Here is a 15526-nt window from a genome sequence, read left to right as displayed (position 1 = left end):
TGTGTGTGTGTTTGTGTATGTGTGTGTGTATGTGTGTGTTTTGCACTTTACTTGATTAAATTTCAATATTTACTAAAATGTCGCTGAACTCTTTTTGACAGCACTGTAAACTTCATAATCAGAATGGACATAAAATATGGTCAACAGTGTGTAAATTTGAACATGACAAGGACATAAAAGGACATGAGAGAAATGAAGCGAAACCATTCGATTTTTTCCCCCCTCATTCGTAATTTGCTGTAGTTTGTCAGGCACATACAATACTGTTGTTAAAATACCATCTGAGGTTAATGGTTATATGCATATCAAACAATTCAGACATTCAGATACAAATTTAAGAGAAATAAATAATTTATTTTATCTTTTTGTTATATTCAATATTCATATTTTAATGTTACTAAAAAATTTAAACACATCTAAACACTATCTATTTCATCAAATTTGCAGTGCGGTTGATTCGTTTCTCAATCACTCAAAAGATGTTTTCTTTGTAAATTTCATGCGCAATATATATATTTATCCTTTCAAAATTGTCAAGGCAACTGATTCGGATAGGAGTGACTTAAAAGAGTTCATCCCAACTAGATTGGGTGATGTTAAACATCGTCAGACTTAATATACGTTGATTTTACTTTCAGATATCAAACTATTTACATATTTAAGATTTTGTGCCTTTTATTAAATTATATATTCAATTTAACCCACAACTTTTGAAGGCAGACACAAATTATCCCCACCTATAAAGTATCTTAGTTGAATTCATTGAGGATGGATATTAATAAAGAAGGGTAAGCAATTGAATTGAAAGCTTAGAAATATATTATATTAATAACGCTTTAGCAAAGGTACTGACTACAATGATGAAAAGAGAGGAAGCAGGAAGGTAAGAGAGGAAGCAACGACAAATAGTTTAGAAAATAGTACTGAGGACATAAATGAACACAAGAAGAGAGAAAAAGTGCCAACTATTAATGTTTCGAATAATATTGAAAATAAAAATGAGCTTACAACAATTGGGGAGTTTATTATGCAAGAGTTGCTCCAGGAGCTGAATCTTATAATAGAAACAATTCCGGATGAAAAGATAAAAGATCTTACCAGTAATTCGAGTCCTTGGGATGAAGAAAATGAACCAATCTATAAATTTGGTAATGCCAAGCAAGTGGAATCAGAGTATTATGACTTGGTCTGGGACTTTGGGGTGGATGATGCTAAAGATGAGGCGGATGTGATTGGAGATTTTGTTAAAAACGACTTGACTGAAGATGCAATTGAAAGTGCTGCATATAATGCCGATATGGATGTAATTAAACTGAAGAACCTATCACAGATACTTGCAATAAATGATCAAATCGAGCTGGAAAAGATTGAATATGACCACGAAAATAATCGCCGCTCTGGACAGTCTAATGTTGAAGAAACTCCAATAATACCAGACTTTGAAATCGATTACGATAATATTTATGATAATATCGAAAGCTTGGTCGAGATTGAGAAACATCTGCAGCTACTTTATAGACCCTTCACCTGCGTCGTCGATGTCAATTGCCGTTTTCGACTCCACGAACTGGCAATTCTCATGGATGACGTCCTCTATGAGCCCACCCATCATCCGGCATTGTTCGTGCGTCTGCGTAATCCCAGTGCTGAGTTGAAGCTATATGCGGGTGGTAAAATAACATCTTCGGCGCTGACAGCCAGCGCGGCTCGCATGGCTCTGCTGAAGGTCATCCACATGGTTGAAAACCTGAACTACAATACAGACATCACGAACTTCAGTAAGAATATTGTGCACGCCTCCTTCTGTCTGCCCTTCAAGATCGATCTGGAAATGTTGAGCGAAATGCATAGCGATCATGTGATCGGGAATCGAGAGATGCGACCATTTATTACGTACAAGATCGATGGTACTGCAATCAGATTTGCGATATTCCCCAACGGTTACGTGCTGGTATTGCACTCCACCCAGCACAGCGAAACTAGAGCGGCTATTGTCGGGATACTGCCGATCTTGGCGCAGTTCAGGAACGGTTATCTAACGCCCACTGAGAAGAACGGCTCTCTTCGTGGGGACATCTCGTTCAAGGTGCTCTGGGAACGCAAGCTCGAGGATGATAAGGGGGGTCTTCTACTCTATTCTTGAGTCACAGTCTGCATCTCGAAACCTCGTCTATCCTGTTGTTCATTATTATGCGATGTTGTTGCTGCTGTTGTTGTTCTGTATCTGAAAATGCTGTGAACATTTGTCATAAACCAAACTTGTGTAGTACGTGCAATGTTTACACTCTGAAGTTTTGGGGCCCACTTGGCAACTTGTTTAAATACGTGATTTATTTACCATCCAGCTGCTGCTACAGTTGGTCTTCGTTGGTCTTGCAACTAACTACAAATAGGGCTATACACAACTTAAAAGCCACACTAAAGTTACCAAACACCCACACCATATTCCGACAAATGATAATAAAAAAAAGAAGAAGAAAACAACGTACAAATCGCAAAACGAAAGTTGCACCAACTGTAGCTGCAACAGGCGCATACATAAATAACGCAACATTCTGCGCAACACCAAACGAGTTGAAGAAACTGTCACATTATGCGGCTACAAAACTTGCACCAAATACATTTTAAATGTGCTAAAAGCAACTACCGTTTGAAAATAACTGAGATACATTTAATATAAATATAAATTAAATTTTAAAATGCATATTACCGTGAACTGGTTTGGGTTAGTAATTAGAGCATTAAAACTCACTCATAAATTTATCGTCATAATAAATAATTATAATATTATTGGGACAACACATATAATAGATTCTACTGATTCCTCCTTCCAAAAAAATGGAATCATTCTATGAAAATAGCTGTATAACGGCCTATCATTCATTTACCAATCGCAGTTTATTCAATAAATATCCTCAAATATGTGGAACAAATTATTATTTTACATTTTGTCGAGCAAACGAACAGGTAATATTACAATATGTAATCCTGGCGAATTAATCAGTAAATGATTATCAGCATAATAAATAAATATATCAATATTGCACCGCTGATTAGCAAATACATTTATTATGCGGGCAGTACGCAAAATCTATAAAATCCGCCAACGTAAATTGAAGATAAGTTTCAATTTGAAAATGTTCAGCAGTTGCATGTAATGCTTTGCGTTTTGTTATTAGTTTTGGTCATTAAATGTTGGCAAGTTGCCAACAACCAACAAAACAGTCCAACAACCGTCGACGCCCATTTTAGCCGCATCATTTGGCGCCAGGCGTTCAAATAGAAATTGCAAAAAATAAAATTACTCTAGCATATCGGTTAAGCGTTGCTGAACACGTACGATATTATGGCCACACATTCAAACATACGAGTAAAAAAAAATTATATATAATTCCCTGACAGCAATTTTACACAGAGGCCAAACAATGCATTGGAGCATGCCCCATATGTTGTTTCTGTTTTAAATGGCCTTCGTAATGTTAAAATAGACAAATTAAAACAAGAAATAAGATATAAGAGAATGCGACATGCTTTAATTTAAATAATAACATAATGGAATGCCATTCAATGCGAATGGATACATTACTTAAAATAAAAACAAGTATTTACATTGCATAGATAAATGTTATTGAATAAAATAAAACTAAATGACTAGCGAAACTTGTCAGCATATTGGCCAAAATAAAAACCATGTGTATAATCTTTCTATCAATATTCATAGTCTATTTTGCTTAGTATTTATCTAATCCCAATTTAAAAGGATGTGCTCTTATCTTGTCTCGTGTTGCTTAAACTGCAAGCTGACATTTGTATATTTAGTAATTAAAATGCAGATGTTACTAGAAAAATGACAACCGTGCTTAATATTCCAACAGTCGTTACCACAACTGAAATATTTACTGGAATGTTATTCGTTGAAAAGTAAATAATTCAGTGTGCAATATAAAGTTACTTTACGAGCAAAGCATAGTTTGAATAGAGAAAAATAGAGAAACAACAGATACTTAGAGAGAGAGAGATAGAGAGGGAGAATGAATGAATTAGTTCAATTTATTGTTTGCACAATTCTCAGATGAACTAACAACATGAACATTTGGCATGTGGTGTCACGTTTCAGATGAATGAACGATACTTGGCAGCAAGTGCGTAATATGAAAGGAACATGTTCTTCATGTTAACTGCTGCTGCTGCTGCTCCTGCTGCTTGATATGTGCATAATGTGTGTGAGATATATACATGTATGTAGATGATGTACACATATTTATTGCTCTGTGAAGACAGGCGAAGGGCTGTGACCATGGCCAAAAACGCCAAAAAGTTGTTTCAATTTAATTTGACTTTGATCGCCAGCTGACGCAGTTGGTGTCATCCCCATGTCATGTGTCCGCCATCGTTCATCCTTCATCCCTCTTCCTTTGGCTTGCATACGAAAATCAACAATATTAGAAGGAGCCATGTCTCATTTTGCTTATGGATATTCGGCTACAACAGCGCAAGCTGTGCGCAAATTACAAACGACTCAAATTTGATATCCATCTACCATATTGTAATATTGTAATTTAAATCAATGAAATTTATGCAAACTGTATTAACAGTTGAAAAAGTTCTATCACAACATTTTTTTATGCTCATTTTTATTATTTTTGTTATTTTTTTTTTTGTCACACAAATACAATACTCTTTTACACTTGAGTTTGTTTATTGAAATTGTCATTTTTATAGCATTTGGTTTATGAAATACAATCGGACAAAAAAAAACATTTTTTTTCCTCACGAGGATTATTGTTGTGTCCTCTTTTTTTTGTTGTTTTGTGTTCTGCTGAAGTCTTTAAAATGTAAATACATAAACACAAAGTTGTGTTTCTCATGTCGAATGTGGGTTGTGTTTTATTGCCAAAAGTGCTGCGAAGTAGCTGAAAACTTCATAAATCACAAAAGTTTGCTTGGCCATGAAAAGGCTTAAGGGTTTATCAAAATGAAAATTTATTGGTGCTCAAATACTTGGAATTTTAGATTTATGTATTTTCGCTTCCCTTGTCACTAGTCGTAAGGAATACGCATTATATCGACATTTCGCCACATAAAAATGACCGACAAACTGCCATGAATTATCCATAGAAGCAACAAAATCACAGTTTTGCCCAGCATTGTTCGTTAAATTATCGCATTCTTTTAGGTTCACAAGTGCCAATAAGCAGAGCAAAATTGCTGTTAATATCAATTTACGATAAAATTTCGAATTGCTTCAAATTGGTTAAAATAATGATTGCATTTATGCACACAGATAATTATTATATGCAATTGCAGGTCAGTTATGCTACAGTTAAAATAAAATACAAACAAAAGACAGTATTCGCTTTCAGTATTCCTACTCTATTTGTATAGTGTATAACAAAGTTGTAGAAATAAATGCACGTGACCAAAAGAGTGTTTGGAGCTTAGCACTTTTATCGCAAAAATCGATTATCCCAAATCCATTCCTTGAGGTTGGCTGGAATTGAGTGAACAAGTTATTTTCAGATTAAAATTTCGCTCAGTTGTATTTTCTTATTTTTGCTGTAATTTAATTTGTGTATTACAAAATTTTAATGTCATTTGCATTTCTGAACTGGGGTCAAGGTATTTCCCAGTTCGGCACACTCAGCTTTATCACAATTGAGTGCTTTCAGTATCATTTTTGCTACAACATTTCCGCTGCCAACTGAAGCAACTGGCATTAATTTTCATTTAAATTCCGCTTGTTAAATATGCAAAACTCTCTTTGTGGTCCAGTTGGACAGTAGAGTAACGAGAGAGAGCAGACAAAAGAAGATACTCGAATATTTGCTCAACAACTGGGCAACTGACCGAAACCCCTCAACGAGATAGTTGCCATATGAAATTGTTGTTATTATTAAAATTGCATTACTCAATTTGTGACACCTTTACGAGCGTATGTAAGGTAAAATCTTTGCGGTTAACCAACAACCTTCCGCAACGATGCAATTGTCAATCTCTTCTACTTTTTATACGTCTCTTTGTGGAACTGCTGCAATTTTTGTGGCCATAAGCATATTAAGCATTTATGTATGTAGTATGGAAATCTTAATGGAATGATAAATGCTTCATAAGCTTCAGTATTATCAGAAAAGGACATATTTTTGCAGACAATTGCAGGTTACATCGAAAATATTACTGACAGAACTTGTGCACTCGTTTTATATATTATAGGAAAGAGGATAAGATACGGTTTGAAAAATATATGATTGAGATTAACGGCAATCTCTCAAATGTAACTCTATTATTTTAAATAAGGAGAGTATCTTCTAGCTGCATTGTCCTAATTTCCAAAGCTGTGAATAAAGACTTATTCTCAATTCTTATTAAGTATGTGCGAATTATGCATTTTCAGCGCACTTATAAATGCAGAGGGTGTCTTGGGTGTGAGCCAAAGCAGGGATGCCACCATCCAACCGCTCGACCTAATCTTCAAAGCAACCACAACCCTTTTTAGTTGCTTGCCTTCCAAGTGGAGAAAAAAGTGAATACTTTTTAGCTTTGAACGCAAAGTCCCCCTTTGGCTAGAATACATAATTCATAAACCGGCAGCCATTTGAACTGCGCCCACAACGCTTCTCCATAGAGAGAGTGCGAGAGTGAGACAGATAAATATTAGAGTGAGTGGAAGAGCTAAATCCAACTTTGACGATTCAACTTTTTAATCGGATTCCGCAGCTCGATTGCCACCACATCAGAGGCACATCGCATCACATCGCATCGTATTTCAGTGGTTCTTACTCAGTGGATTGCTAAGAAATTTCGACAAAAAGTGCCTCGGGCAACGAAGTTTGCCTATCTCCGCAACTTGAAATGGATAAATTTGGTACTATTTACCCCTTACGTCTTCGATAAGTTCAGTCCTACGTATTTGGTGCATGTTAAGCAGAAATTAGCCAGGGGCACATTCCGTGGAAGCAAAACTGTAGTGCAAGTACAAAATACCAAATAAAGTAGTTGGTGTGAAGTACTTACTCAAGTTCCTAACCTGACAATTTCTCAAGTGTATAGCTTTAGTGAATGAATTGAGAACAATATATGGGTGTATTTATGCTTAGCATTCTTGAATGGCAAGGTACATCTTTCTTGCAAATTAAGATAAGTGATTGTATTAACCATGTTTATAAAAACTTTGTAACTAATAATAATTTTGCTCATCTTGTATGTAACTTTTAATATTAATTAATTGCTATGTTTTTATGTATTGATATGCTGATTTCTCAGTATATAAACATTAAAAAGATATTATTTCCAATGAAGTCAGTAATAAATTGGCGACATATGTGAGTGAGCAAATTATTATTGTGGTATTAAGATTCCATCTTTCTCTCACTCTCTATAACTTTCTCTCACTCTCTATAACTTTCTCTCTGTCTCTATATGTGTCTATGTTCGTCTAGTTCAATTATACTACAATTTAATTGATTCAAAATATTATTGACAGTGGCATTTAGCCTGTCATAAAGCACTATTGCTTAAATGATGTATCGCCTTATTAAAATCCATTTACTGCTCTCAGCTTGATTGGCACAGTGTCGATTCAGTGTTCTTAAGGAGCGCCATGAATTTTGTGGAGAGCCTTACCAATCGCTGCCTGTTGGGCATTTACTGGACGATGGGCTTACTGCCCCTACCGCCGGTATCCGAGCTATTGTTGTTGCTGCTCTCTTTGCTTATACGTTGCATTTGGTTGTGCTATTTTCTGGTTAATATCTGGATCGGTTGCGGTTACCTATGGATGGAATCTAAACTGAGCATTGGTTTTGCTACCGGTACGGCTGTCTTTATAGGGAACGCACTGCTGAGTTTGCTCATCCAAGTAGAGAGCATGTGGAAACATCACACACACGAACGCCTGGAGAATTTGAGATTTCAATTGAAACTACAGATGCAGCGTCTTGGAATGTCTCGCAGTTGTCGTCGTTCAGTGCATCTCCTCCTGCTGCTGGGCACACAGCTCGCCTGTGAGATATTCAAATCTTTGGTGAATGCCCATTCTCAAACCTCTCCAGTGCATTATAAATCAATGGCACAAATGTGGCTGTTGCGCACTCGCTACATCCAACTACTCGGCCAACTCATTGAGTTGAATCAACGTACTCTGCAATTACGTCACTCACTGCTGGGGTTGGCTGCCGGCAATGATATCTGGCAACCCTATGCAGTTGAGGACTGGAAACAGTTGGAAACACTGTGCATGAGCTACGATCGCATCTACGAGAGCTACGAGGCATTCAACGATTGCTACGGCTGGGGCATACTAGGGCTGCAGTTGACTTGCGGCTTGGAGTTCGTCGCCAATGCGTACTGGACCATCACAGAGGTATATGCAGAGCAGCGTATCTATATGGTTGTCTACAATGGCACTACATGCCTTGCCATGGGCACACTTATCATAGCACTCTTCTGGTACGGCGATGCGAGTGACAAAAATGTGAGTAGACAACTCTCTTTACAAAATATAGCTATAACACATTTTGTTAAAGAAATAGAATTATTAGCAAATTTGAGCTTGAACAATAACTTCTTTGTTAGTGGTGCAGGCGTTGCTGTTATTATGAGTTGTACTGTAGGGTAATTTTGGCATGCCCAGGATATCCCTTAGCTGAAGTCCCCAAGTTAGGATCTTTTAATTTTGCTTCATTCAATGTATAATCTCAGTTTGTATCTAAATTTGTCTTCACACGATAAGAGCTGAAAGCAAAAGAAAATTTCGTTCAGCAATTTAATAATTATGGCAGTGACATATTGTTTGATATAAAGTGCTTTACTGACTTGGCACTTTAGGTCGCTCTTAACCTATAGTGTGTTCCAATTATTAGTAGTCATGCAGGTCTTGAGTGGTTCGGTTATTGTGAGGGAGTTATTCCATCTGGGAATGTGTTGCTTTGGGGTTCGGTGGAATTCACGACTGCATCGCTTGCAGTCTGTGTCATTTTGCTTTTGGATCTGCTGGTATGCAGTGCTTTGTCCACTTCTTGTAAGACAGATAAGCCGGTCACCGCTCTGTGACCTGGACTGTTTTTTCTCACTGATGTTGCTCCCAACGCTGGCCTTAGCACATATCATCATTGTGCTGGACACATTTCTACAGCGTCGAACACATCGTCAACTAAATCATCATTTGGATGTCGAACATTTGCCAGCGGAGAATATTCGAAGTGTGATTCTATGTGTAGCTCTTGTCTTCGTGCCTTTCCTTCTGAGCCAGAGTGGACTTGTCTACGTAAAAATAATAAATCCAATAAATTGGTATTCGCTTTTCTTCATTTTAATGTATCCCAGCATTTGGGGTATTCAGCTCAAGTCGATTGCATTTCTCCACGATCTGTTGGTGGTCAATGAGCGGCTGCTCTGTTTACGGCATAGTGTCAAATTATTGGCCAGACAATACAGCCGTCTTCGACAGACACCGGAAGTGAATCAAGTCATTGAACTTAAGCAGCGCTATAGCCAACTCTATCAAATGCTTATGCATCTCAATTCGTCTTATGGCAATAGTTTGCTTGTCATTTTTATTGTATACTTTATTGACATTGTGTTTAGCTGCTATTGGCTGATTTCAAACTACAAAGTTAATTCACTTCTTTTGAATAGCTTGATTTATCTTAGTAATCTTCTAAACTTAGTCTCTGCGATCTGTTGGCACTGCCAGCAAACCTTTAATCATGTGAGACATATTTTATTCTACTATTTAATTTTTAATAATATTTTTAATGAATATATATTTGTATGAAGCAAAATATTTTTAAAATCTCCATGACAACATTTGATTTTGCTAATTTACCTAAATATAATAATTTTTACAATTAAGATCAGGTCACTCACAATATTTCTGTTCATATCTTACAGTTACTTATCTAATATTTTAACTTCTTTCGTTTTCAGAGTCGCCAGATTGGCTGTCTGATTCCTAAGCTGGTCAAACCTCTGGGCAGCAAGCGCTACAATGATTTGGTCAGCGAATTTCTCCTGCAGGCTCTGCATCAACGCTTTGTGGTGAATGCCAAGCACTTTTTTAGCCTCAATTTGCAACTCTTGAGTAGTGTCAGTGTTAAACAGCTAATCTTGATTGTAAGCAAACAAATAATTTTATACATTTTGTCGTCTTTTAGATGTTTGCCGCTGTGCTCACCTACCTGGTCATACTTATACAGTTTAAGTTTTCTGAGAAAAGCTCGCAGATTGCAGACATGCCGGCGAATACACAGATTCAAGAGATCTAATAAACGATTAACAGAATGCTCGTCTATGTTTATTTCACATCTTTATTTCAATCAATGCAAATCTAATTGAATTAAAAATGTCAGCATACAAAACCAACTCAAATATGAAAACTGCTTTATTTTGTCCAAATTATTGGTATGTGAAGATTTTTAGGTGTATTTTGAGCGACTTGAAAACTTTAATTTTCTAAATTGAGCCAATAATTAGAAATACTCAAACCCTTTCAGCGCAGACTGATTGACATTGCTTGGCTCTCAGCAAATTGTAAAAACATAACTAACAAATGAAACTTCAGTGTGTTCGCAACAAGTTGGAAAACTCTTTTTGTTTACGTAGCTGCCAGTAAACAATGCCAACAGATGGGGCATCTGGTATCATAGTTGCCACATGTGCCTTAATTACTTATGCCGCCCACAAAACGGTTTTTTGGCCCACATGGAACTTAGACTACTTCCAGTTTAGTTATTCTTAAGCAGTCAAAACTACTTCACGCATATTAAGCTGGCATTTCACAAGCCGAACAACTTTTTCTAATATGCAAATTCATGCCGAATCCTTGTGCAAGCCACAGAAAGGATAAAATGATGCCAGCAGCTAAGACAGGAGCAGGAGCAGGAGCACATCCTTGAATTAACACGTGCGAGTTCGCATTAATTTGTAAGCTGCTTGGAGAACCCACTACTACAACTACATGCTCTGGTTGTGCTACTGACTGTGTGTTTTATCAGCTCCGAGAATAGTTTTTGTCGTTAGCTATGCAAATGCCGAGACATGTAAATATTATTTACCACATTGCCAGATGCTCGAAATGTAACTGTGCCAACACTTCCCATCTTAATTAACATATAACAAACTAAAACACTCGATTTATAAATATTTATGAGCTCCTAGTGCAATAAACTACTTTTACATGCAGACCATGAGATTTGGCACAAAATCAAATTAAACTGCGGCTTATAATCGGCCAACAAACCACTAAATAAAATAAATCAGCCCGTGTTCCCTAAATCATTTGACTTCAAATAAACTATCGACTTTCTCAGGTTTTCATTGTCAAACAGACGAAGTTTCTTAGCCGAGAAATTAATGTCAAAATTGATAAATGCTGCTTGCCAATCGATTTTGTCATTAAGCAAAAAATACAAACATGGATCCCAATTTTGAGGAAATGTGGAACTGCAGCCCAGTAAGTTATTTTGTATTTCTTGTGGTTTCTCCAATAAACGTGGCTCTCTAACAGCCAGATAACATGAATAAGGACATCTTTGCAACGACGCAACCTGTAAGCGTACCTTTCGAGATGCAAACCGAGAGTGATGTTCAAATGTTGGAGGCCTACAAGAAGGCTCACTTGTGGGACGTCTACGAAGTGACCAAAGAGATGGAGATGATAGACACAAAGATCATTTGTAGAAAGTGCCTGTTGCACAGAGGACTATGCAATACATATGGCCATAATCTAAAGAAGTACGAGGCAGAGCAGCACGCCAAGGCACGGGCCCAAGCTAAGGCTCAAGCTCAGGCCCAGACCGAGGCCAAGGAGCAGGCCAAGGCACAGGAAAAGGCCCAGAATAAGGCGCAGACCAAAGCTCATGCCAAGGCTCAGAGCTCAAAAAGATATCGCAAAGATATATAAGAAAAGAGCAGAATATATTCAAGATTTCAATTTTTTTGTAATGAAATAAGATAAATGATAGTTCTTATAACATCTTCTTTCGATCTGGCCGATTCTGGTGTAAATACCACCAACAACTAATTTCACACAGGTGGACAAGTTTGCATAGAAACAAACTGACATGAATGTGTATTGTGTGTATTGATGGCCATCAAGAATATTTAATTCGAATTTATTGTATAGAAGATGTCTTGCGCTATGGGCGTAATCCAATTTTAATAACTCTCTTCCCTTACATCTAAACTTTCAACAGCCACAAAGTAGTTCACGTTAAAATTGATTTAAATATTAAAATCCATTTGCCTTACGCATTTCGTAGAATTTTATAATAGTGGCGTTCGGAGGGACTGCATGAATGTGTGTGTGGCCAGCTTCAGCTATCTAAATTGCTAAATTGATTTTAACTTTGACAAGCAACAAATTGTGCCACAATATTATCGATAAGCGCACATGTTACTCAACACTGTCTCCAACTATGCAGGGCAGTTGTGCAGCACTCGCAAGCAAAAACTTTCAGATTTGAGTTGAAAAACTCTGCCTGTGGCAAAATCTATTCAAGTTTTTGTGGTATTAGGAGTTAAGGCTAATTGCTTTTTAGAGTCAGCAAATTATTAGCCAATCCAACTTTTTGGACTAATAAAAAGTTGCGTGCATACATGAATATTTGATTCATTTTACGAAAGTATTCAACTTTTTTGATGAATTTTCAATTTGAAGAGCCTTTGTCTTTCTGCTCAACTCAGTTCGAGGCAAACGCAAACGATGAGGCGAATCATTTGGCCCAACTTTTTAAATATTCATACAAATTTCAGCAGACAACTTTCCAAATTTAATTAGTCAAATGAACGAAAAAGTTGAGTTAACTTCAGCTGAGCTTATGCAGGCAATAGAGTTAAAGCCCTTAGGCCCATAGATTTACTATTTATTTTTGAAAAGGACTCCGCTCAATTTGAAACTTGAAATAGATTTGTAATTAATGCAGAAAATAACCGACATTTTTACACACGTGTCCTGCGCACTTTTCTGTTTGCAATACCAGGCTGAAAATGGCTCGATTCTATAGCTAGATATTTCTTTCACAATTTAGTTACTTTTCTAATTGAGGAGAAACAGTTGCTACAAGGATGTGAAACAAGATTAGTCTAAGCAGATAGCAGATTGTGCATAATATTAATGAATACAAATGCAGCAACAATTCACATAGCTTATTTCAAGTAAGACGTAACTTGTTTCCAGCTTGAATACTGTTTTCTACTTCTCTCCAGACTATATGCTGGCTTTTTTTTTTTTTTTTTGAAGTGTAGGGTATCTACTAGTCGCATACGACTACTGTAATATTCATTCATTTATGTTCTCTGCGAGTACCTAACACGTATGGCATTTAAGCCCGTTTGGGTTTATGGCTTGCAATCTATTGCCATTTGTTGCCTGGCAAATACATTTTTGTACCTCGTTCTGCCCATTTTCCAGTTGCTGTTTGCTGTTTGCCACTTGCCATTTGCCATTTGGCGTTGGCCGCAATGTGCGCAAGCGAAATCGAAGTTTTATGCTAATTTCTGCAACAGCATTCACATTCACACACACACACACACACAGAGAGATATATGCACACACCCGCAGACACACAACAATGTCCATTTGGCTGCTCTTTCCTAGCTCTCGAAGTGAATGGGCCTAGAGCCTTATCTGTTTGTCAGACGCCTGTCAACACAAGGCATTACAAGGCAATTACAAATTTGTTTATGGCACAGAGATCTGAATTTCCGACTTGTCGACCTTTACACAACGATCTCAACATTCTGTTTCCACTAAATGTGTTGCTGAAAAAAAAAAAAAACATTAAAAAGTTGGTGAATTGTTCCACTCTAAATGAATTGAGATTAAAATTAAAAATTAAGTTTTAATGAAGATTAAGTGAAAATTATACTTGTATTTATTACAATTATATATCTTCTTCTACATCCTTGAAGCAAGTGCTGCTGCCCAACTAATGCCTCAAAATACTCCATTTCATAAAACTTGGGAAAATTTTAAAACTTTAAGTTTTGTAGCTATTCGAGTTAAGCCCAACAAGAGAACGGAGCAATTTGAAGGACTTGAGACGAAAAAAATAAATATAGAGACTTCTTCTCGATATTCTTATTATATTTATAAAAAAAAGGCACAAAATCAAGTAATTCCGCAAGGAAATCAGTCCACTTTTATGTTCCAACTGGTGAATGTGTATACTTTAAGGGATTTGGGAGTTAGGTGTTAGATAACAAATGTAATCAACAGCTCTAAACAAATCACACACACAGACACACGCATCTCAACAATTTGTTGCACACAAGGAAAGCCTAATAAATTGTACACTCATCCATAATCCTCTCCTCTATGTTCCCAGAGCGAAGATAGAGTGAAAGAGAGAGAGTGAGAGAGGGAGGGCGAGGGGAGATGGACAAAGTAAATATAAAAAAAAGTGCGTCACTTAAAAGTTTTGCACTCACTTGACCAGAAACTTTTATTTTCTGTTAGCAAATTTCCCCCGGGTCCAAAATGTACGCAGTGCACACGAACAAAAGTTTTCGTGTCCACAAATTGAAAATATTTCACAGTCATATTTAATTTTAGTAGAAGTGCGACGGCACAAATCTCAGAGGTAATCAAACATTCTAAGCGCCGCATTTTGTTCAATTTCATTTGCTGCGAATGCTAACAAGAGCCAACTTCTAAGCACATACATATGAGTATATATATATATATATATATATATATATATATATACATAGATTTAATTAGATTGGTGAGTGATCGCCCTGGTCGTATGGACTTGGCTTATATTTCAGGCTTCTTGACTTTCTTGTCTGCAAATCGAACGCAGCACAATAAAAATGTCAAAGTACGTCGAAAACTTGCTGAAAACAAAGAAAAACAAGCAGCTCTCCACGAAGTGAGAGTGACAGACTCAGACTTACCCTGCAATTAATTTGAAGGCTCTCTGCTACACAGCACATTTTTCTTAAATAATATTAATATATTTAATAAAGACAAAAACTAAAATATTCTAATATGGGCCAATAAATAACCTTTCTTAGCACGCACATTTCTTATTATCCTTACTTAATCATTCGTTCAAAATGAAAAAATTGTTTCTTGAATAGTTTTGTGAATTTCTTCAATCTTTCTAAACAAAACTAAAGCAATAAATTAAATTAATCCCTCAAAATACGAGCTGTCCTGCAGTATGCATATTTTTAAATAATTTCTCTGCTTAAAAATATATTTACTGTTGATATCCTTTATGTGCACATGCAAGAGTACAGGGTATGACGGGAAAAAGGAAGTAATGAGCACATAGAGAAAGCAAAACTAAATAAATAATTCAGTATAAAATGTCAGGAGCATCAGGAGCGTTCGCCATGGTGACTAACAAGGGGAATGGGCAATGGCAACAACTCGGATCAGGACAAGGATGTCTCACAAAATTCAGCGGAAGTGAGACGACAGCAGGACGAAGAAGGAGCAGCAGGAACAGGAGGAGGAAGAAGAAGCCGAGACGCCAGATGCATTCGAGGAAGCAATTGTATTGTCTGACTGCTGTTTTCC

The 15526-nt window shown here is 36.7% G+C and overlaps 3 protein-coding genes across 3 annotated transcripts; all 3 read left to right on the top strand.

Moving 5' to 3' along the window:
- The first annotated feature begins 896 nt into the window (after window positions 1-896).
- On the top strand, window positions 897-2500 carry LOC6562861. The gene has a single exon (XM_001988395.2). It carries the CDS (start codon window positions 1028-1030, stop codon window positions 2141-2143), a length of 1116 nt encoding a protein of 371 aa, XP_001988431.1. The 5' UTR covers window positions 897-1027; the 3' UTR covers window positions 2144-2500.
- A 5097-nt stretch (window positions 2501-7597) lies between these two features.
- On the top strand, window positions 7598-10262 carry LOC6561553 (gustatory receptor 23a). Its single transcript, XM_001988396.2, has 3 exons — window positions 7598-8470; window positions 9925-10083; window positions 10152-10262. The coding sequence occupies exons 1-3, from the start codon at window positions 7598-7600 to the stop codon at window positions 10260-10262; spliced, it is 1143 nt and encodes a 380-aa protein (XP_001988432.2).
- A 1126-nt stretch (window positions 10263-11388) lies between these two features.
- LOC6561554 lies at window positions 11389-11942 on the top strand. Its single transcript, XM_001988397.2, has 2 exons — window positions 11389-11449; window positions 11504-11942. The coding sequence occupies exons 1-2, from the start codon at window positions 11411-11413 to the stop codon at window positions 11897-11899; spliced, it is 435 nt and encodes a 144-aa protein (XP_001988433.1). The 5' UTR covers window positions 11389-11410; the 3' UTR covers window positions 11900-11942.
- The last annotated feature ends 3584 nt before the right edge of the window (window positions 11943-15526 follow it).

This window comes from Drosophila grimshawi, unplaced genomic scaffold (genome assembly GCF_018153295.1).
Source record: "Drosophila grimshawi isolate 15287-2541.00 unplaced genomic scaffold, ASM1815329v1 contig_1377, whole genome shotgun sequence".
NCBI lineage: Eukaryota > Metazoa > Arthropoda > Insecta > Diptera > Drosophilidae > Drosophila > Drosophila grimshawi.
This window is presented reverse-complemented; position numbering and strand designations above follow the sequence as displayed.

Bases quoted from the DNA above. Each gene is read 5' to 3' on its own strand.
- LOC6562861 (XM_001988395.2), top strand. From the start codon at position 1,028: ATGCAAGAGTTGCTCCAGGAGCTGAATCTTATAATAGAAACAATTCCG.
- LOC6561554 (XM_001988397.2), top strand. From the start codon at position 11,411: ATGGATCCCAATTTTGAGGAAATGTGGAACTGCAGCCCA. The intron at 11,450-11,503 runs GTAAGTTATTTT...GCTCTCTAACAG, and splicing joins AAATGTGGAACTGCAGCCCA to CCAGATAACATGAATAAGGA.
- LOC6561553 (XM_001988396.2), top strand. From the start codon at position 7,598: ATGAATTTTGTGGAGAGCCTTACCAATCGCTGCCTGTTGGGCATTTAC. The intron at 8,471-9,924 runs GTGAGTAGACAA...TTTCGTTTTCAG, and splicing joins GCGATGCGAGTGACAAAAAT to AGTCGCCAGATTGGCTGTCT. The intron at 10,084-10,151 runs GTCAGTGTTAAA...GTCGTCTTTTAG, and splicing joins ATTTGCAACTCTTGAGTAGT to ATGTTTGCCGCTGTGCTCAC.